This window comes from Rhamphochromis longiceps, linkage group LG14 (genome assembly GCF_057381845.1).
Source record: "Rhamphochromis longiceps isolate RC_006_pf linkage group LG14, R_longiceps_female_GT1.1, whole genome shotgun sequence".
NCBI lineage: Eukaryota > Metazoa > Chordata > Actinopteri > Cichliformes > Cichlidae > Rhamphochromis > Rhamphochromis longiceps.
In genome coordinates, this window is record NC_140570.1 from 14,114,643 (window position 1) to 14,131,901 (window position 17,259).

At 41.0% G+C, this 17,259-nt stretch overlaps 1 protein-coding gene across 3 annotated transcripts in view; it reads left to right on the plus strand.

Moving 5' to 3' along the window:
- Window positions 1–4,530: 4,530 nt before the first annotated feature.
- The window catches only part of sphkap (SPHK1 interactor, AKAP domain containing), a 34,879-nt gene continuing 22,150 nt past the window's right edge, over window positions 4,531–17,259 (plus strand). For 2 of the 3 annotated variants that reach the window (XM_085380338.1, XM_085380336.1), the window contains exons 1-3: window positions 8,934–9,242; window positions 11,589–11,691; window positions 12,904–13,014. In XM_085380338.1, the coding sequence (XP_085236464.1) occupies window positions 9,208–9,242; window positions 11,589–11,691; window positions 12,904–13,014 (249 nt within the window). In that variant the 5' untranslated portion in view covers window positions 8,934–9,207. Of the gene's footprint in view, window positions 4,626–8,933; window positions 9,243–11,588; window positions 11,692–12,903; window positions 13,015–17,259 lie in introns of those variants that run through there. The other variant, XM_085380337.1, reaches the window with a different exon arrangement.

Here is a 17,259-nt window from a genome sequence, read left to right on the forward strand (position 1 = left end):
AGCTGCAGAGCAACTACTAGGTGTTGTTGCAGCAGTCTATCAATTTCTCCCCATATGCTAATAATAATGTATACTTTATTCATCCCCATGGGGAAATCACTCTCTCTGCATGTGCCCCATTCACTCAGCGAAGCAGCAGGCAGCCACTAAGTAGCAGGGAACAGTATCTTGCTTAGGGATAGCTCAGGGTAGCCATTCAGTGGATTCGAACCCCCGACTTTCTGAGCATGGGGCGACCACTCTACCTACTGAGCTATCCCTGCCCTTTAATAAAGTCCAAAACCTCAGTTTCTAATAAAGTTTTTATCTGTCTTGTGTGAAACTTGTATGAAAAGCATACAGGAGTGAAAGCAGATATAAGATCCCTTGAAAGATTATATAAATGAAACTTGTATGTTTTGGATACTTCCTAAAACAATATATGAAAGTAATGAGAAAGTGGCTACTTTCATGAGTAAATCATATAAGCCGTATATGATTCACTATATGAAGTAAGCCAAATCTTATGCAAGTCTTTTATAAGTTTTTTCTATTTCTTTTCTTTTGGGTTGACTCGCTCCGTCTCCAGTTTCCGCCACCATGCTTTCTCGTTTGTCTTCTCTGGCACTGTTAATTGGCGTCTGTCTTGTGTCAGTGACTTAAAAGACAGATTTAATGCGACATGACCATTCGAACAGCAGTCGCTTTCTAAAACATCAGATATGTATCGGATTCAGTACCACATACGAAAGTGACCCAGGTTGGATTTGAAAATATCAGATTTATGCTGTTCACACTGTCATACCATGATCGGATATGGGTCGCATAGGGTCAAAAAAGTCGGATTTGATGCGCTTTCGCCTGCAGTGTGAATGTAGCCTTAGTCAACATGGTAAGTGATCGTAAGTGACCAGGTATCAGGTGAACAGCAATAACGTTATTAAGTCATGACATTTACAGCACTTATATTTTTTTAATATACTCCCGATTCAGACTTCTGAGGACAATCTTTGTAGACCCTACGACAAAACTCATGTAAGTGGCCGACGTCGTTGCCTGTATTTATGCTTGTGCTGGCATTAGTGTAGTTACTACTGTGTAGATTTCCCCATGAAGCATAAATCATAAAGGCATACAAATATACTAACTTCACTGTCCCTCCTTACACAAAGGTACATTTTTCACCAACATACTTTACCGGTGGGGATAAATGTCAAGGAGACGCACAAAGGTGGTCACATCAGTCAGTTCAGCGGTCATTAATGTCTTCCTGTTTTTTCTCCCATTTGATGATAGTAATGATGCATCACTGTAGTTGCTCCACACATACATGGTTATATGTCGGTTTTATGTGGAAGGTGCAAAATGAAACTATATATCCCTTATTATGAATCTGAATATGAAGATAACTTAATGCATCACTGGGGAAGTGGGATCAAATTTGCTTCAATTGGCCAGCTACAGCCATTAACTTTGACCATCATCAATCCCTGACATCACTGTCCATCAGCAAAACCCCGCTGTTCATGTGGAATAATAATAAAAGTGAAAAAAGGGATTTATTGATTTGATTGTATGAGCATATAGCGGCTCAGTTTTAAGATGAAATGGAGCAGTTAATTTAGTTTTACTGAAAAAAGTACAGATATTTAATTTGAAGAAGGTGCTGTTATTTGGATTTTAACAGGTTCTGTTTCAGTGTTTATTAACTGAGGATTAGCGGCCAGTCCTGCCCAATTTTGCTTGACATAGAAAGCATGACTGCTGTTTTTTTTTCTTGCATGTTCTGCAATAATCTGTGATCCAGACTTCAAAGCAGAGGTACAAAAAGTCCACGCACGAACTGTGGGTAGAATTCAATGCCACTTCCAAGCTCATTTCTATTCTGATAAGGCTTGTTTACGTATTTACTGACTGAACGTTCACCGTGAACCCACAGGCACCCCCCTCACAAGTTCACGGTTGAATTCTTCGCACTCCTGATGTTCTAAAAATACCTTTTTAACATCACAACTGCTCAGATTCATCATCGCATCTTCTCCTCTCACGTGAGATATTTCTGTCACTAAATTAAAAATACCCCTGCTGTGGCAGGCTTTTGACAGAGGGCATGTACTCCAGCTGATTCTTATCTAATTTGGTTTTTACTTTGGGCCTTTGTCAGATGTCTGCCCTCTGTAGATGAGAGCAGCCTGCACTTTCATCTCCACTTTAGTTGTTCTTCCGTCTGTTATTTTAAGAAAGTGTGCAATGGATTAGTTCACCCCCCTGAAAAGCCTTTGGATTAAGAGGTGTGGAGGATGATGGAGAAGATGATGAAGGGTGGAGAGTCAGAAGGGGAATGAGAAAGAGGAAGTGGTGTAAAGAAAAAGGGAAAACATTAACAGCGCAAAGACATCTTTCCTGTTGGTGTTGGGTAGTCAACATCTGTGAAGCTTCAGGTGCAACAGTTTGTGTTGTGTGCTGTTACGTGTTGTTTGTCATATTTCTGCTGGCTCCTCTGGAAAACGCTAAAACTGACTCGCTGTTGCTATGCGACTGTTTAAAACTGTTTCAAGCCAGTTTTGAACCCCAGCGATCCTTGCTGGAAAAATTCAATGCTGAAATCTTCAAAACCATCAGTACCCTGCATGCTGAGGCTGAATGTTAAATGTGTGAATACCAAATAGTGCTGTCAAGATACTTTGACTTTCTATTACAAACAAAGAAGAAAGAAAATTACCAGCTTTTTAGTGCAGGGTCATTCCATATACAGTCAATCCAATCTAGAAAAAGTTCCCACATCTTCAAAATCAGCTGGGGATTTTGGTACAATAACTTTTGGACATTTAATGAAGCCATGTGAAATTTACTTTCATATAACGAATGAAAAAATGGTTTCAAACCCAAATATAAAATGCAGAACTTGTGAACACGACTTTCCCTTCCATAAGCTACATTAAATGCAGCATGACAGAGAAAACCACACAACCTCTCCAAACATTCATCACCAAACCTTTCACAATTCAATTATATTTCCATTTAATTTTACAGGGGCAATGTAATATTTCCAGTACAGAGAATCAGGTTTGTGTATCATTTTTAGGCCTAGACTATGTTAAAACAAAATACACACACAATACTGGATTGGTCCAATAATTTACACTAGGGCTGCAGCTATTGATTATTTTAGTAACTGAGTAAGCTATTGATTATTCCATCAATTGTTTAAATATTCAGATAGGAAATACTTTTGTCTTATTAATGAATGAAGAATGAACTGGTTCTAATTTTCGCAATGTTTTAAAGTTTAACTTCACATCTGTCAGAATAAACCTAAACCCTTTGTGTGTATATTGAAATTACCTGAAATTACCTTTAAAGAAAACACTTTCTCAAATGCAAAAATATATCAATAATCTCAAGTACAGTAAAAGGTCAAATCAGATTAGATAAGATATACATATAATCTAAATAAGGCATAAAAAATGTATCTTTACTCTGTCTTTATGGGAGGCTTTGTGATTTAATAGGAGACAGGTTTTTGGCGTAGACATTAATGTTAATATTAATAATAATTCACAACCCTCAGGTTAGTGGCTAATAGTTTGATGGCCCATGTACATTCTTGTTGGCTTTTGAAATTTATGTGGTCTAGCACATCCCCTGCCCCCCTTTAGACTCACCCCTGTTTGCTACAGGTATTGCTTCCATGTAAAATACACCTGACCCATCCTTCACATTTGGGGAAATGAAGGATGCATTTGTCGGCTGCATTTGGAGCAGCCTTTGAAGTGGGACAGCCTTCGTCGCCTGGCTGTGACGTAATCGGCCTTCAAATGTGGCCTCAGAATTGGGACACAGCTAGTGTTCATCAGTTAACTGGAAAAAGGTATTGCTACAGTTAGCTACAAATCTCTCCTTTACTGGTATGCTATAAAATGACAACAGGTTGATTTCAGTGACAATGCTAAGCTGGCTGGTTCTGATATATTAATCCCAATAACTATTTAAAATATGGTTTTACAGTCACTGGTTAACGCTACATCTGCTAGTTTCGACATTCCTCGATCCTGCTAGCTATGCTAACAAGACAACTGCCCCAACTCTGACTTCAGGTTCGATCACCTGACAGCAAACACAACTGGACAAGCTAGGACAACTAAGTTAACTAATTTTAAATATTACAATAAACTCTATGAAATTTGATTCCAGTAGAAGTTATGTAATTTAAGTTTTTTTGTGATAGTCCAAGCAATAAAAGAAGGTCAGGCACAGGTTACAGTCCAAAAAAAGGTTTTTTATTTCACCCAAATACAAACTTGGTTAAATTATACAAAAAAAATCTCAACCTTGGGCCCATAAAGGAGGTCAAAGCAACCAAACTCTAGTTAAAAGCTAGCACAAAACAATACTACTACTACTAACTCTAACAAACTGATGTATCTAAAGGGGAAATTTAAATAGTAGCTGATTAGTCCACAAAGTCGTAAAAAAAGGGGTAGAACACACAAAAACCGGACTGAAACTAACATAACAAATTACATTCCCCCCATGATCCAGAGTTGTGGTATGACCCAATTAGCAGGTCTCCATATAGGCTTGCTCCGCCCTTTTTCCCACTTCTTAGCTCATCAACCAAAGGACCTGGAGCAGCTGCCACTGAGGTAACTCCGAAAACAAAGAAAGATTAAATCATACGCCCAACTGTGTAAACTAAAATGTCCGTACTTATTTTAGAATACAGTATAATATGATTGTATAAGTAAATTAAATCTAAACCGAAACCAACCCTTTCTTACTCTGTAAATTAAATACTATATTTAAAGAAAGATAAATCTAAGTGTAGTGTTATGTATAAGTAGCACTGAGATGTTTGATAGATATTACCCAATATGTGTGGCTGTAACTGCAGCCATCACAGTCTCTCCCAATTAAGGCCAAACTAACAGCACTGATCTATTTGGTGTTAAATTTAATAATAATTATTAGGGATGGGTATCGTTTAGGTTTTATCCGATGCCGGTGCCAAACCGGTACTTTTGAAACGGTGCCGGTGCTTAAACGGTGCTCAAACCGGTGCTTAAAGAATGGAGAACACAAAATTGGTCCAAAACCCTCTCATGTTCAGCTGGTTTTTTTTTTTTGTAAAAAGATAACAATGTTAGCTTTTTCTGCAGCTATAGGGGATTTATGGCATCACTCTTGGCTGGAAGCAGTGCTTAAACAATGGAAAAGATAACAAAAGCATTTGTGAAGATTCGATGTTTTCAGTTTCGTTGCAACTGTCTTAAATTCAGTTGTGTAACTGTTAGATGCTGCTGCCTCTGCCAAAACAAGGTTTATACTTCTAAACAGGGTTCAACAAATCTCAGAATTACACCCTTGACTATAGAAAGATTTACTGCCCTTTGATCACCTACTACTGTTGTGTTAGTTTTAGAGAGATGAAGAAAATCTCAAGCAAAAGGCCTGGGTAAGCTCAGATGAGCCAGTGTGTATGATGTGCTGTCCAACCACTTCTAGAGATAAGTGTTCATACTTTCTCACAGTGGTTACTCTTTAAGATGGAGCAAAAAGTCCGGGATCACAAGGAGCGGTGTGATTGAATTGTACAAATGGTGCACATGTTTAGGCAAGCTCTTCACAAAGCTATTTATGTTGCAGTCAGTAGTTCTAACAAAATATGATCAAAGATGGTGTGCGCAGAATGAGAAAAGAGAGCTCTGAAGAAAAGTTCCGACCCTTCACATCGCAGCACACAAGGCCCACTGGTGCATTGAAGGGATGGAGAAAGTTTTTGGATATTAAAGGAAGTCCTGAGAAGGAAGAAGTCTTCACGAGGAGAGAGTGTGTGCGCGTGTTTGCTTGCATGTGTGTTAGCGAGTCTGGATTCAACAGTATGATGATTTTAGTGGCTGCAGTGTGTGGTGTCGTTGAATTGCAGTGCTGACTGGTCTTTTTATTATTGTGGAGGCTTATTTTCACATTCGTAGTCAAAGTCGCTGCATTGAACTTATTCTGGGTGAGATGGGCAAGTAGTGGTGGTTGTAGCTAGGGAAGTAGTACAGGTCATCTGCTAATCAGGAGGTTGGAGGGTTGATCCCTGCCTGCTCCAGTCTCCAGTTTGGATGCATAAGTATCCTTGGGCAAGTGATACCCAAGTAGCCCTCCAGTGCATTGATCGGAGTATGAATGGGTGAATGATACATGTTGCATAAAGCACTTTAAGTGCTTAGAGTATGAAAAAAGCTAATCTAAGAACCAGTTCATTTACTAAAACAGAACTATTGAATCTAACGCGTTGTTTGCCAAACTTATAGTTTCTAAATGATCTAACTCTTATTAAATTATTTTAGGTGTCATGCACAATTCCGAGGTGTTCTATGGTTCTACTACACCTATTGAGAACACAATATTAGACACTCTAAGCTGAGGCTTAAAACCTGCCATCAAAGACGGCAGACAGAAAAGTTCTAATCTACATGACAGTAAACGCAGCATTTCATAAAAATCGCATGCTTTGCTGTGACACCAGAATGCTTCTTTCTTCTTAAATCTGATATTAAATCTATATTTAGAAAGTGCAGGTGATGGCGGGGAGTAGTGTAGTGATATTCTATGTGGGTCACCTTTTAAGGTCACTCATGCACACCGCCCAACAGCAAAGTCTTAGATGACGTGGGAGTTTCTGTTCTGCTGAAAACCAAGATACTCTTCGACACTATCCTCCATACTTGATAACACAGAGCTGCACTGGAAATGCATGAAAATATTCTGCATGCTTTGTTTTACTACACACAGAATAATGAAACTCTAAAGCCCGACTGATGATGGGATTTGTTTGTTTTTTTAAATTTACATTATTTGCAGTTATTCTGTTGACCTGTGAGCTGCATGGGTTTCCCTTATGTGTTTTGCTTTGCCTGTCTCTTTGCAGAATTGTTTGTTTATTTGAAAAGATTCAGGGAGGACAAACTGCTTTTCAACAGAAGAGAAGCATGAAATTAGCTGGTACCGTACATAACCAGGGAGGGCATTAACAGTTGGTGAGAAGTGCTGGCTAATGCAGGACTGTTGCTATTTATATCAGAATGTGGAAGAAGCTTTGGATGGAAGCTGGCTGAGCAAGACAAGTTTATAGGCACTATCTATATGTCTTCATTAATTTTGAATGCAGAAAAGTATGGATGGGAAAACTTCATTTGAAACACTGAATACTTTATCATGTGGGTTTTTTCTTATTTTCTGTATGCTGCATGGCCAAGACTGCTACTACAGAAATTAGGCTTTGATATTGTTAGAGCTGAATGAAAGCAAAGGGTAGAGACGCAGACTAATTGCGGGATGCTGATAACAGCATAAGATGTATTTTCTTTGAGCACAAAAGCATTCCCTTTGGTAAAAATGCTCCTTTGAGCAGAGTGAAGGAGCCCAACTCTTTAGTCACCATACAAATCTACAACAGAATCGTCTTTTCTCCTCCTCTCTTGCTCTAACACGCAGACAAACACATGGTATAGTGTCAAATTAAAGGACCAACCCTTGACCTTACGGTGATGAGATCTACTCTAAGGGAGCATTTTGCTGGGTTTGCCCCTTCAGAGATCAGGATCACTTGCAAATCAATGCAAAATAGTTGTGAGTGATCACCTTTACCCTACGATGAAACATTTCTATCTCGATGTTTTCTTCCGGGATGATGGTGCTACCCACCTAAAGAGCATGAATGGTAACAGTGTGGTTTGCTGACTAGTAAAAGTCATTATGTTTCAACACACATGAGAGCTGTGAGGAAGCCAGAAAAAAAAGAAAAAAAAAAACTGGATGAGGGAATCCTTTGGAAGTGTGGTGTTCCTTCCTTCCAGTTCGAAAGACTTGCAGAATTGGTGTCAAGGTAGATTTAAGCATTTATGACGGCACCCAGTGGCCCGGAACCTTACTGAAACTCTTAATGCTGGGTTTTTCTGGAACTTGTCACTCCTTTGCATCTCATCAGGACACCTGCTGTCTCAGATCTTTCATATCCACCACTTTCTTCACTTTTTCTCTCCTTTCCAGCAACATTATTCTCACTGCAATAACAGAACTGAAGGTCATGGTTCTTTCACTCCCTAGTCTGGCTTTTGGTGACCTCCTTGGATCAAAGGGTGGAACATTAGTTGATGTCAGATACAGATATATATGTATTCAATAGTTCTCTCAGTTGGCAACTACCATGTGATGTGTGTGTTTGTGGTATAGATTCTGCCCCGTGTGTCATAACAGGCTTAAAGCTACAACCTTTTTGAAATGTGTAAAGGATCAAACGCCTGTTTAAAGTGCTCCTAATGACAAGCCCTCTAAGAATTATAGCCAGCTCTGCAGTTTCTTCCGGCTCTGCAGATTCATTTAACATTTTCCACTGTTTTGGATTTGCTGCCAGCAGCTTTAGGCTACTATTTTGGTTCACTCTCCTGGTGCTCATCAGCATAATTCCCAGATGCACTGGCAGCTGTCTTCCAACAAACAAGCTCTGTCAAATGACACACTACCTGCACAGTAACAAACAGCCACAAAGTGAAGCATCCGGTTAAAAGGAGACTGCTTCTCTCTGGGGTTAATTGAGATAAAGCTAAAAGTGCTGAATTTTTCATTTAACATGAACCAGAGCTCCCAGGGGAATGCTTGTTGCCCCTTGCCTGCTGAATGTGTAAACTGTCTGGGCACCTGGCTCGCCATTTTGACATTTCGGGATAATAAGTCAAAAAATTGTGCCTGCTGTTGGCTGGGATGCTCGCAAGTGTCAAAAATAATTACCGCCAGTAATCAAAAGCAGACAAAACAATTACACGCTTTAAGTTTAACAAGCTCGATGTGCTCGTGCATGGACGCGCGCGCGCTCTATCCGTGTCAAATGCCCTTGCCTGCGTCGTGCACCTCGTTACGTTTGATCCACGGGCTCCTGCGCTTCCACACGGCACAGACGCGCAGAGCGGACAGGCAAGCGCTGCTGCTGCTCATTCTGCTGCTGATTCCACGGGGGGAGGGGGGGCTCGTCACAGTCCCCATCCAGTCACGCTGAAACGGTGTGGGATTCCTTCACTCCTCGATCAGGGATGCGCATCTGGACCGGAGAGTGTCCAGGGGACAATTACGCGTCAAAGCGCTCCACTGTACCTCTTCTTGTCATCCTGCCCCCGCAGAGGAAATAAACACGTCGTCTGAGGACAGTTTGGCTGTTTTCTTTTTCTTTCTTTTTTTAATACAATGGCAGGCGCAAAGTGCCTTCTGAAGACGCCGAGGTAAGACGTCTTAATTATAGTAGCTTTAAAGAAAAATAACACATCGACGACCACATATTCCAAAACGAAATCTGTCTGTGCAGCAACTGATTTGAGAGCATGTTGTTCAGACTTTGTGGTGTTCTTCTTTCACTCGAGTGGAACTTTAATGTTTTTTAGGGGGGCTTCGCACAGAATTTTAATGTGATATTTTCGGATATGGTGTTTTAGGTAGTTTAAGTCTACCTACAACATGTGCCAGTGCGGCGTGTAATTTGTTGTATAGGCTCCAGGTGTACAACGTGGGGATTTCAGTGCTGTGCAGAGTGCTTGTTTACTGTGAGGGGGAAAAACGCACTAAATCCATGCAGTGTGACACCAGAGCTGCTTTCAGAGAAGGCTATTGGCTATTGCCAGTGCTCTGCCGTTAATAAGGTGTTTTACCCAGCCTGGCTTAGTTGATAGAAATGTCTGACAGTGGCAGCAGTCACGTTTCCAAATTTATTTATTTTTTTGCCCCTTCTTGGTAAGTTTTAGTCTTCTGCTTCATGTAGTCGAAGGTGAAATTGAAGGCTCGTGCAGTCTATAGATCTTAATTTGCCACGCTGGTTATTTTTAGTTGTGGAATCTCAAAGATAACGTCAAAAGTTACCAGCTTGTGGACCAGTAAACTGGCCCGCTCATCCCTGAGCATGAAATCCTCAATCGTACAAGCTTTTATAGTGAATTACAGCAGCAGACCCGGGGAGGGTGACGTGTCTAAAAACCAGACATTGCAGGGGATTAATTGTCCTCACTTCAGGCTGATGCCTGTTGGTTACCTCGGGCCCGGGAGCACTTGAGCGCACATAACTGTCAGTCATCACCGTGTCGTGATGGAGAGGTCGTTAGGTGCAAAGATTAGAAAGCAGGTCGCGCGTGACAAATCATTTCCCCTCGTCTTCAGTTTTCTGTGATAAACGCTCATCGTGTGCATGAAAACCACCAACAAACCGCTTTATGGCGTTTTTCCATTTTCGTTTCTTTCCCTTTAAAAGCGTTTTCCCGCGTCCATTTTTCACCCTGCATCCATCTAGTTTTGTGCAAGCATCCGACAAATTCACCGCAGAATCATTGCGTGTGTGTGTGTGTGTGTGTGTGTGTGTGTGTGTAATGGGTGTTTTGATGTGCGCCTTGCAGACACAGCAGCCTATTTAAAGCACGTCATATCCACTTATCTCCAGTACATTATTTTTATCTTATTTTGTTTTTTTCCTAGTGGTTCAGGACATTCACAGCAAACTCATTTTTCTGGTGACAGTTTATTTACATCAGACATGTTCATTAACTGCAAACGGATACAGTTGTGTGATTCCCCCGGGAAGAGGGGGGGGGGGACTTTGGAAACAGAATGCTTTTAATTTGCTTTGAAATATGTGGATTATAGAAAAAAACAGCTGTTCCTATTTAAATATGCACCCCCAGCCTCTTCATTTTCCAAATTGATCCTCATAAATGCCATTCCGGATAAGCTTCGATTTGGCTTATCTCAGTGAAAGCATGCATAGAGGATAATGACGCCTTTCTGAGATTTTGGAGTTTGCGGTGTTTCGTCTCGTTGTGCACTCTGACAGGTACGCCCGTCACTACAGTTTGTCCAATAATTTTGTCCTGCGCTCCAAATAAAGGTCACATGTTGTGATCCTTTCCTGCTGCTGCTTTCCAAGTCAAATTTTTGGATCTGGCACAGAAGCTCTGATGTTTGGACGGTGCACTGCCATTGCTCCATGCTTGTTTGATATTAGTTTATTTCAGATAATGGAAACCACTTTAGAGTCTTGTGAATACCATGAAAGCCTCCTGCTAAAAGCAACAAAGGTTTGGCTTTACATTTATGCAGAATGTATTTGTATATCTCATTCTGGGGGAGAAGACCACTTTTTTTTTTTTACTTAACAAATGATGCGATAAAAGGGGTCTTGACATCCACAGACAATAAATAAATAATAAATCAACTTCAGTTATTCATTAGAAATGTCACTTTGGTTGGATATAAACTGTTACATTTTCTTGACTGTAGGATCAGGGCTCAGGCATGGGTAATGGCTTTGATCCTGTCTCGTTGGGTTATGAAGGGTCGAGCTGAAGTGAATGAAGTATTCGGTGCAGAATATTGAAATGCATCTCCCGTCTGACAATAACTGTTTGCTTAATTCAACAGATGAGTGTCCCAGCTTTACAGTTTGAGCAAATGTGACAGTCAATGGGCCGCTCCAGTAAGCCCAGATAACCGCTCTTTACCGATTCCAGATTTTTTTTTTTAAAAAGGGAAGTCTTTGACGAGAACTCGCTCTGACAAAGTCAACTCTGTGCCCTTTTGCCTTGCAGTAACTTCCAGTCGTCTGCCATGTTTGAAGGCCCAGAGTCTATCGAGGTGGAGGGAGGCAGCACAGAGAGCGCAGTGCCATCGTCCATCAGCGCCTGTAAGAAGGTAAGACTGGGTGTTCAAAACCTGTCTTGGTCATAGCATCTTGGATATAACAGGATGGGGGGTGGGGGGGGTTGCTTGTTTCTCAGCTCATGTTTCTGTGCACCTGTCTGTCATATTTGCCTTTCCATCAGTCTATATGTTTCTAGCAGTGCCAGAAATTTTCATTTCCTCCTCCTGGGTGCCAGTGACGCTCAGGGGTTGTGTAATAAGAGGAACAGTCAGGCCCCCCGGGTCAGCCCAGTAGATTTATCACATCCCAGTGCCACAGAGACAGGACGAGAAATAATACAGATCAGTGGGCTGAGGTGGTGGCTTAGATTGAATTTCCTTTCAAAGTGTGTGTACCGTAGATCTTTTGGGTGTGTGTGCCTGACTGTACATTATGTATGTGTGCTGGTGGAGTCTAATTAGCCTACTGCTCATGTTCTTAACTGACTTCCACCAAAGTGTCCTGTACAGACAGAAGGTGATATCTATCTTATAATTGGGCCTCTGGCTCCGCTGACCTGTGGCAGCAGCCTTCGATATTATCGCTCTCGGTGAGATCAGCTGACCCTGCGTCACTTTTACCTGGCTGAAGGCCTGCACAGATGGCCTGTTCCAGAGGGTGCAAGCATGGGGGGACATGGTTTGTCACTAAAAATACATAGTGAGAATGAACAACGCAGTCACGTGTCACAATAATTGCACAAGAATGCTATTAATGGATAAAATGTGATTTTAACCTTTTATCTGCTGCACTTGAGTAGTACAAAACAATCTTCTTTTACAAATAAAAGATCACAGATGCATTTAATGAGGTCAATACCAATTACTGTCATAAGAGGATCACTGATTTTTGCAACTGAGAGGTTATTAAAACAGCTTGGCCAGCAGTTACAACACACTAGATTATTACGGAGAAGAACATTATAAATAACCAGCTGCGTGATTTTACGTTTCATCCTAGGGTTTCATGAAAATATCACCTAAGGGAGGACACTATCTGTGACTGCTTAGTTGACAGATTTCTGATGCCTAGCTGCGGACACTTAAACTGAAATAAATGTCCTAGAGAAAGGTCAATTGATCCCATCCTCCTGAAGGGAAAGCAGAGTGGCAGATGAAAGTGGATGGGTGACTCAGAAAGTGTGTGTGTGTGGTGGTGGGGGGGTGGGTGTCATTCGCTGTGTGCGTTGGTGCATCTGAGTAGAGTTCATCTGTGTGCTTCAGGTTCTGTGCAGTAACAGTGTGCTGGACTCATCGGAGTACTGGCTGAGGAATGAAAAGGCTCTGTGCAGACTGGGCCTGCTGGATGACGACATGGAGGGCGGCTGCACCATGGTGAGTAGCATACGCGTTTGCAACAAAGTCTGACCACATCGGCTCTAGTGTTCAGTCTTTATGTTCAGCGATGGAAAGGAAACGGTTTGAAATTTAAGGCAGGAACGATGTGAAGGCCCATCTTCAGTCTGCTTCCACTGAGCGTGTCTTTAAAAACAGATATTTTACAGCAGGCTCGTGGTAGCTTCTTGTTGCTATTTAACTGAAAGGTTTTGCTCATAATCTACTCAGAAACTTTGAGTAGATACAAACTGCAGCTCTATTCTGCTTTCTGCTTTTGAAAGCTCACTTTAACGAGCAGGGTCTTTGATAATCATTTATCACTTTCAGTGACGTTACGTCTGTCGCGTGAACACTTTTCGCACGTCATTTCAATTTGCTGTTTTGTTCACTTTGTGAAATTGTAAATTAACAGAGTGCAAACACTGAGTGGAAGCCTTTTATTTTCCTTAGCGTCACTCTGTCTTATGAATTGTAAATTCAGTATGAATTACATTCAGGATTTGCATCTGTCAGGGGCTAAAAGGCACTTGGTTCTTGTTCGGGAATGGCCGGTGTTTGATCCTTCAAGCATATCAGTTCAATTTTACACCATCGTTGAAATGTGACATAAACTAGATCAACGCTCTTAATAAAATGCTTTACCCCGGAGTCTCACAATCTTTAATGTAGGTGGGACTCATTAAGGAAAGTAGCTGAAGTACACAATCTGTTCTCTCTAATAACACCAGCTGTTTCTCAATAAGAATGGCATATTCTTTCACGCTGTCACAGCCTAATAATAAGTCTACATTCAAGCCCCTCCGGGATAAAATTAAATTTCTTACCTTCAGCTGCAGATTATCTTTTGACTCCCTGCTTCTTGACTTTTTCTTTAAAAAAAAAAAAAAAAATCCCATTTATATGTAATCTACACATATTTACCAGGAGAATCCAAGCAACACTTCTAAATCACCGGTCACATCTTGCAGCCTCATCTCATTGACTGCAGGACCAGCTCTATGGACCAAAAGCTGCTTTGCTTTCCACGTCTACAAGTTCTAATGATTCTGTCAGTTTATAGCACGCAGATCATCTGCAGCGAGTTGTCATTACGTTTTTATACATGATGTACACATTCAATGTCATTTTCTGTCTGAATGGTACTGCATCCCACAATCACATAAACAGACAGTTCCCTTGTGCAAAGTTGATGTTGGATTGCACCGATTTGTGAATAACAAAGCCAATATTTACGGGATTGACTGTCCAACATGCTCTGTCCACTGAATATTTCCAGTAGTTTTTGAAGTGGAATTTAATTTCCTGAAGTGCATTTTCTGATGTGAGGAAGGGCAGTCGTAGAAAATATCCCAAACTGATTCTCCCCAAATCATCCAGATTGTAGGTGTAAATGTTCTTAATGGTTAACATGATAAGCACTACATCACCATGTTAGAATCACTGATAATTATTATTATTATTTTATTATCGCCATGCTAAACTGCAGTGTCACAGACCTGCCGTGGATTTTTATTGTTTTATTGCTACTTCTGTTGCTCTCAGTTCACAGCACATTTTTGAGGTTAGCGTTGGGGGTTAAAGTGGGATTTGACAGGTGTGTCTGCAGTGAAACACAACAAACAGTAACAGGGTTTTCAAGCCTTAGCTAACCAGTGCCATTGAACTTACTGCAGTTTATCCTCGCTACTGAATCAATACACGAGCAAGAGTTACTTTTAATTTCTATAATTATCTCTGTCACAGGCTAAGATGGTCAGTTTTATGTAGCTAATGTAAGTGGCAGTAATACACCACTTAATAAGCAATAAAGTGCTTGCACATTGTTTTCCCCCATCCATAAAAGATGCCTCGAGTGCTTGGTAATCATTACCAAGGTAACAGGAATAGCAGTAATTTAGCAAAGAGCACCGTTCTCACACTCATGTCACACTTCGTAAGTGTGAGCAGCTGCATGCTGAATTGAATGTTCCTGCAACCACCCGACATGAGCGGCATTCTTGTAGATGATGTGCACAAGCTTCGAACAACTGTGTTTTGTCAGTTTTCTATTTCACCGAGATCCCAACATTCCTGTGTTTCACATACTGATCCTGCATTTTTCATCAAAAAGCTGTTTAAGGTCGCCATCAATTTAAGCCAACTTGCTTCAGTTTGGTTGTCTTTCACAAACAAAACATTTGAACAGCAGCTGGTTAGGGTTTCAGAGCTGTGTCTCTGAGATGATCCTATTATCTACTGGGGTTTTTGAGTGTTTGCCTTATAGGAATTACTTAGACATACACTGACCCTTTTTTTTTTTATTATTATTATCTTTGAGCATGTTTAATAATAAAAATAATCCAAAGTAACAGAGTTGCAAGATTACATAGGAAAAGAAAAAAGGACGAGATGAAAACATGTCTACTTTAAGTTTAATAGATTTATAGAGGGCTGATGATCTGTACATCGCTCAAAATGCACCTGTTATCCACTGGTTGCGCAACCATGAAAAAATAAGTACATGCATACAGTTTTCATAGGAGTTAAAAGGACAAGTGGCAGCCACTTTCTGCTAATCAGATGCACTTGAATCATCAGCAAGTGTGCGCACCTCTATCAAATCAGAAAGATTGGCAGTTTCTTGGTCTGTAGCATCAATCCAGACACAAACTGCAACACAAGACAATCCAGGGGTGGATGTCGCAGCAAATTCACCTTAAGGTCAGATGGTGTAATGCTCAGAGCAAGCGTAAAAAAACCCAAATGTGTTAAATATTAAAGTTCAAGACAGTACAATTAGAAAAAGACTGAACAAGAACGGCTTGTGCGGGAGGGTTGCCAGGAGAAAGTCTCTTCCTCTCCTAAAAGAAGATGGCAGCACAGCTTAGGTTTGCAAAGTCACATGTAAACTAAAGACCTCAGGAACAGTGTCTATTGGACAAACAAGATCAAAGTGGAAATGTTTGACCATAATGCAGAGCGCCATGCTTGGCAAAAACCAACCACAGCATATCATCACAAACATCTCATACCAGCTGTTAAGGTGGAGGGCTGATTATATTTTGCTGCCAAAGGATCTGGATACCGCAAAATTACTGACCCAACCATGAACTTTGTACAGCAGATATGTCTCTGCTAAGGTTCTGAGTCATCCAGGTCATTTTAGTCTAAGGAGGTTGGAAAGAAAAGCATCTGGACTTAAGAGCTGAAAGGTCTTCAAGGAAACTTATCCAAGAAGCTTCTTCAGTTCTAAGAGCGATTGGTGGAGAGTCCCAGATTTTAAGCCCTATGGGAGTGTACCCAAGTGGGTCCCAAGAGGACCCCCTAATGATCCTCTACCTAGTCACACGAGCCAAGGTGTGAAAACGGGCGTGGGTCACAATCAGCCAAGGTTTCAGGTGAAACCTAGCCCCACCCTATCATGTGATTTTCTGAGGTCAAATGGCCCAAGTTGTGAGTGGGTGCTGAGGCTTCTGGGAAGGGATCTCAAAACTGGATTATAGATGGCAGACAGTTGGTGTCATAAGACACAGGCCTCTGTTCAAAGATGGTCATTCGCAGTGGACATAGATGGCTTCTTTCACTCTTCTCAGATGATTTGAAAGAGGAGTCTGGGAGCATCTGGGAAGTCCAGATGCATTTCTTTCCAAGCTCCTTAGACTTTGCAGAGCAAAGTATTCAAATGCGAGGCTGTCTTTCTGACAGCTAAAACCTGGCCATAACTGGATCGTGCAACAGGACAATGAATCCAAGAACACCAGCAAATGGAGAAAAACAAGAATCAAGTTGCTGCAGTGGCCCAGTCAAAGTCCAAACCTCAACCTGATTGAAATGTGAAGAAAGCTTATATATGCATAAATGCCTGTAAATGATGTGAGGGACGGAGGGACTTTTTTTGCTTTCCATGAAAAGCTGTGTGTGACCAGTGCCAACATGAAAATAAAGACGACTCTGCAGAAGACTATTCTCAAGCTCCTACCTGAGTTTATGCAGACAGTGTTAATTTTTCTTCCATATAACGTAAGCCCTAGCATCTTAATCTTGAGGTTTTGTATAAATAATACAATGGCCATTTGTTTTCTTTACTCTACTGTTTTCTATAAATCAGAGGAAAACGTTAATACGACTGCAAACAGATGAGACCCGTCCCCTTGGAGCAACGCTCTCGGACTGCAACATGACAAATCGCTCTCGTGACTCTCAATTCACCGTTCAGCTTTTCTGCAGCTTGCACAGAGAATCAGTCAAACTGGAATTTACAGT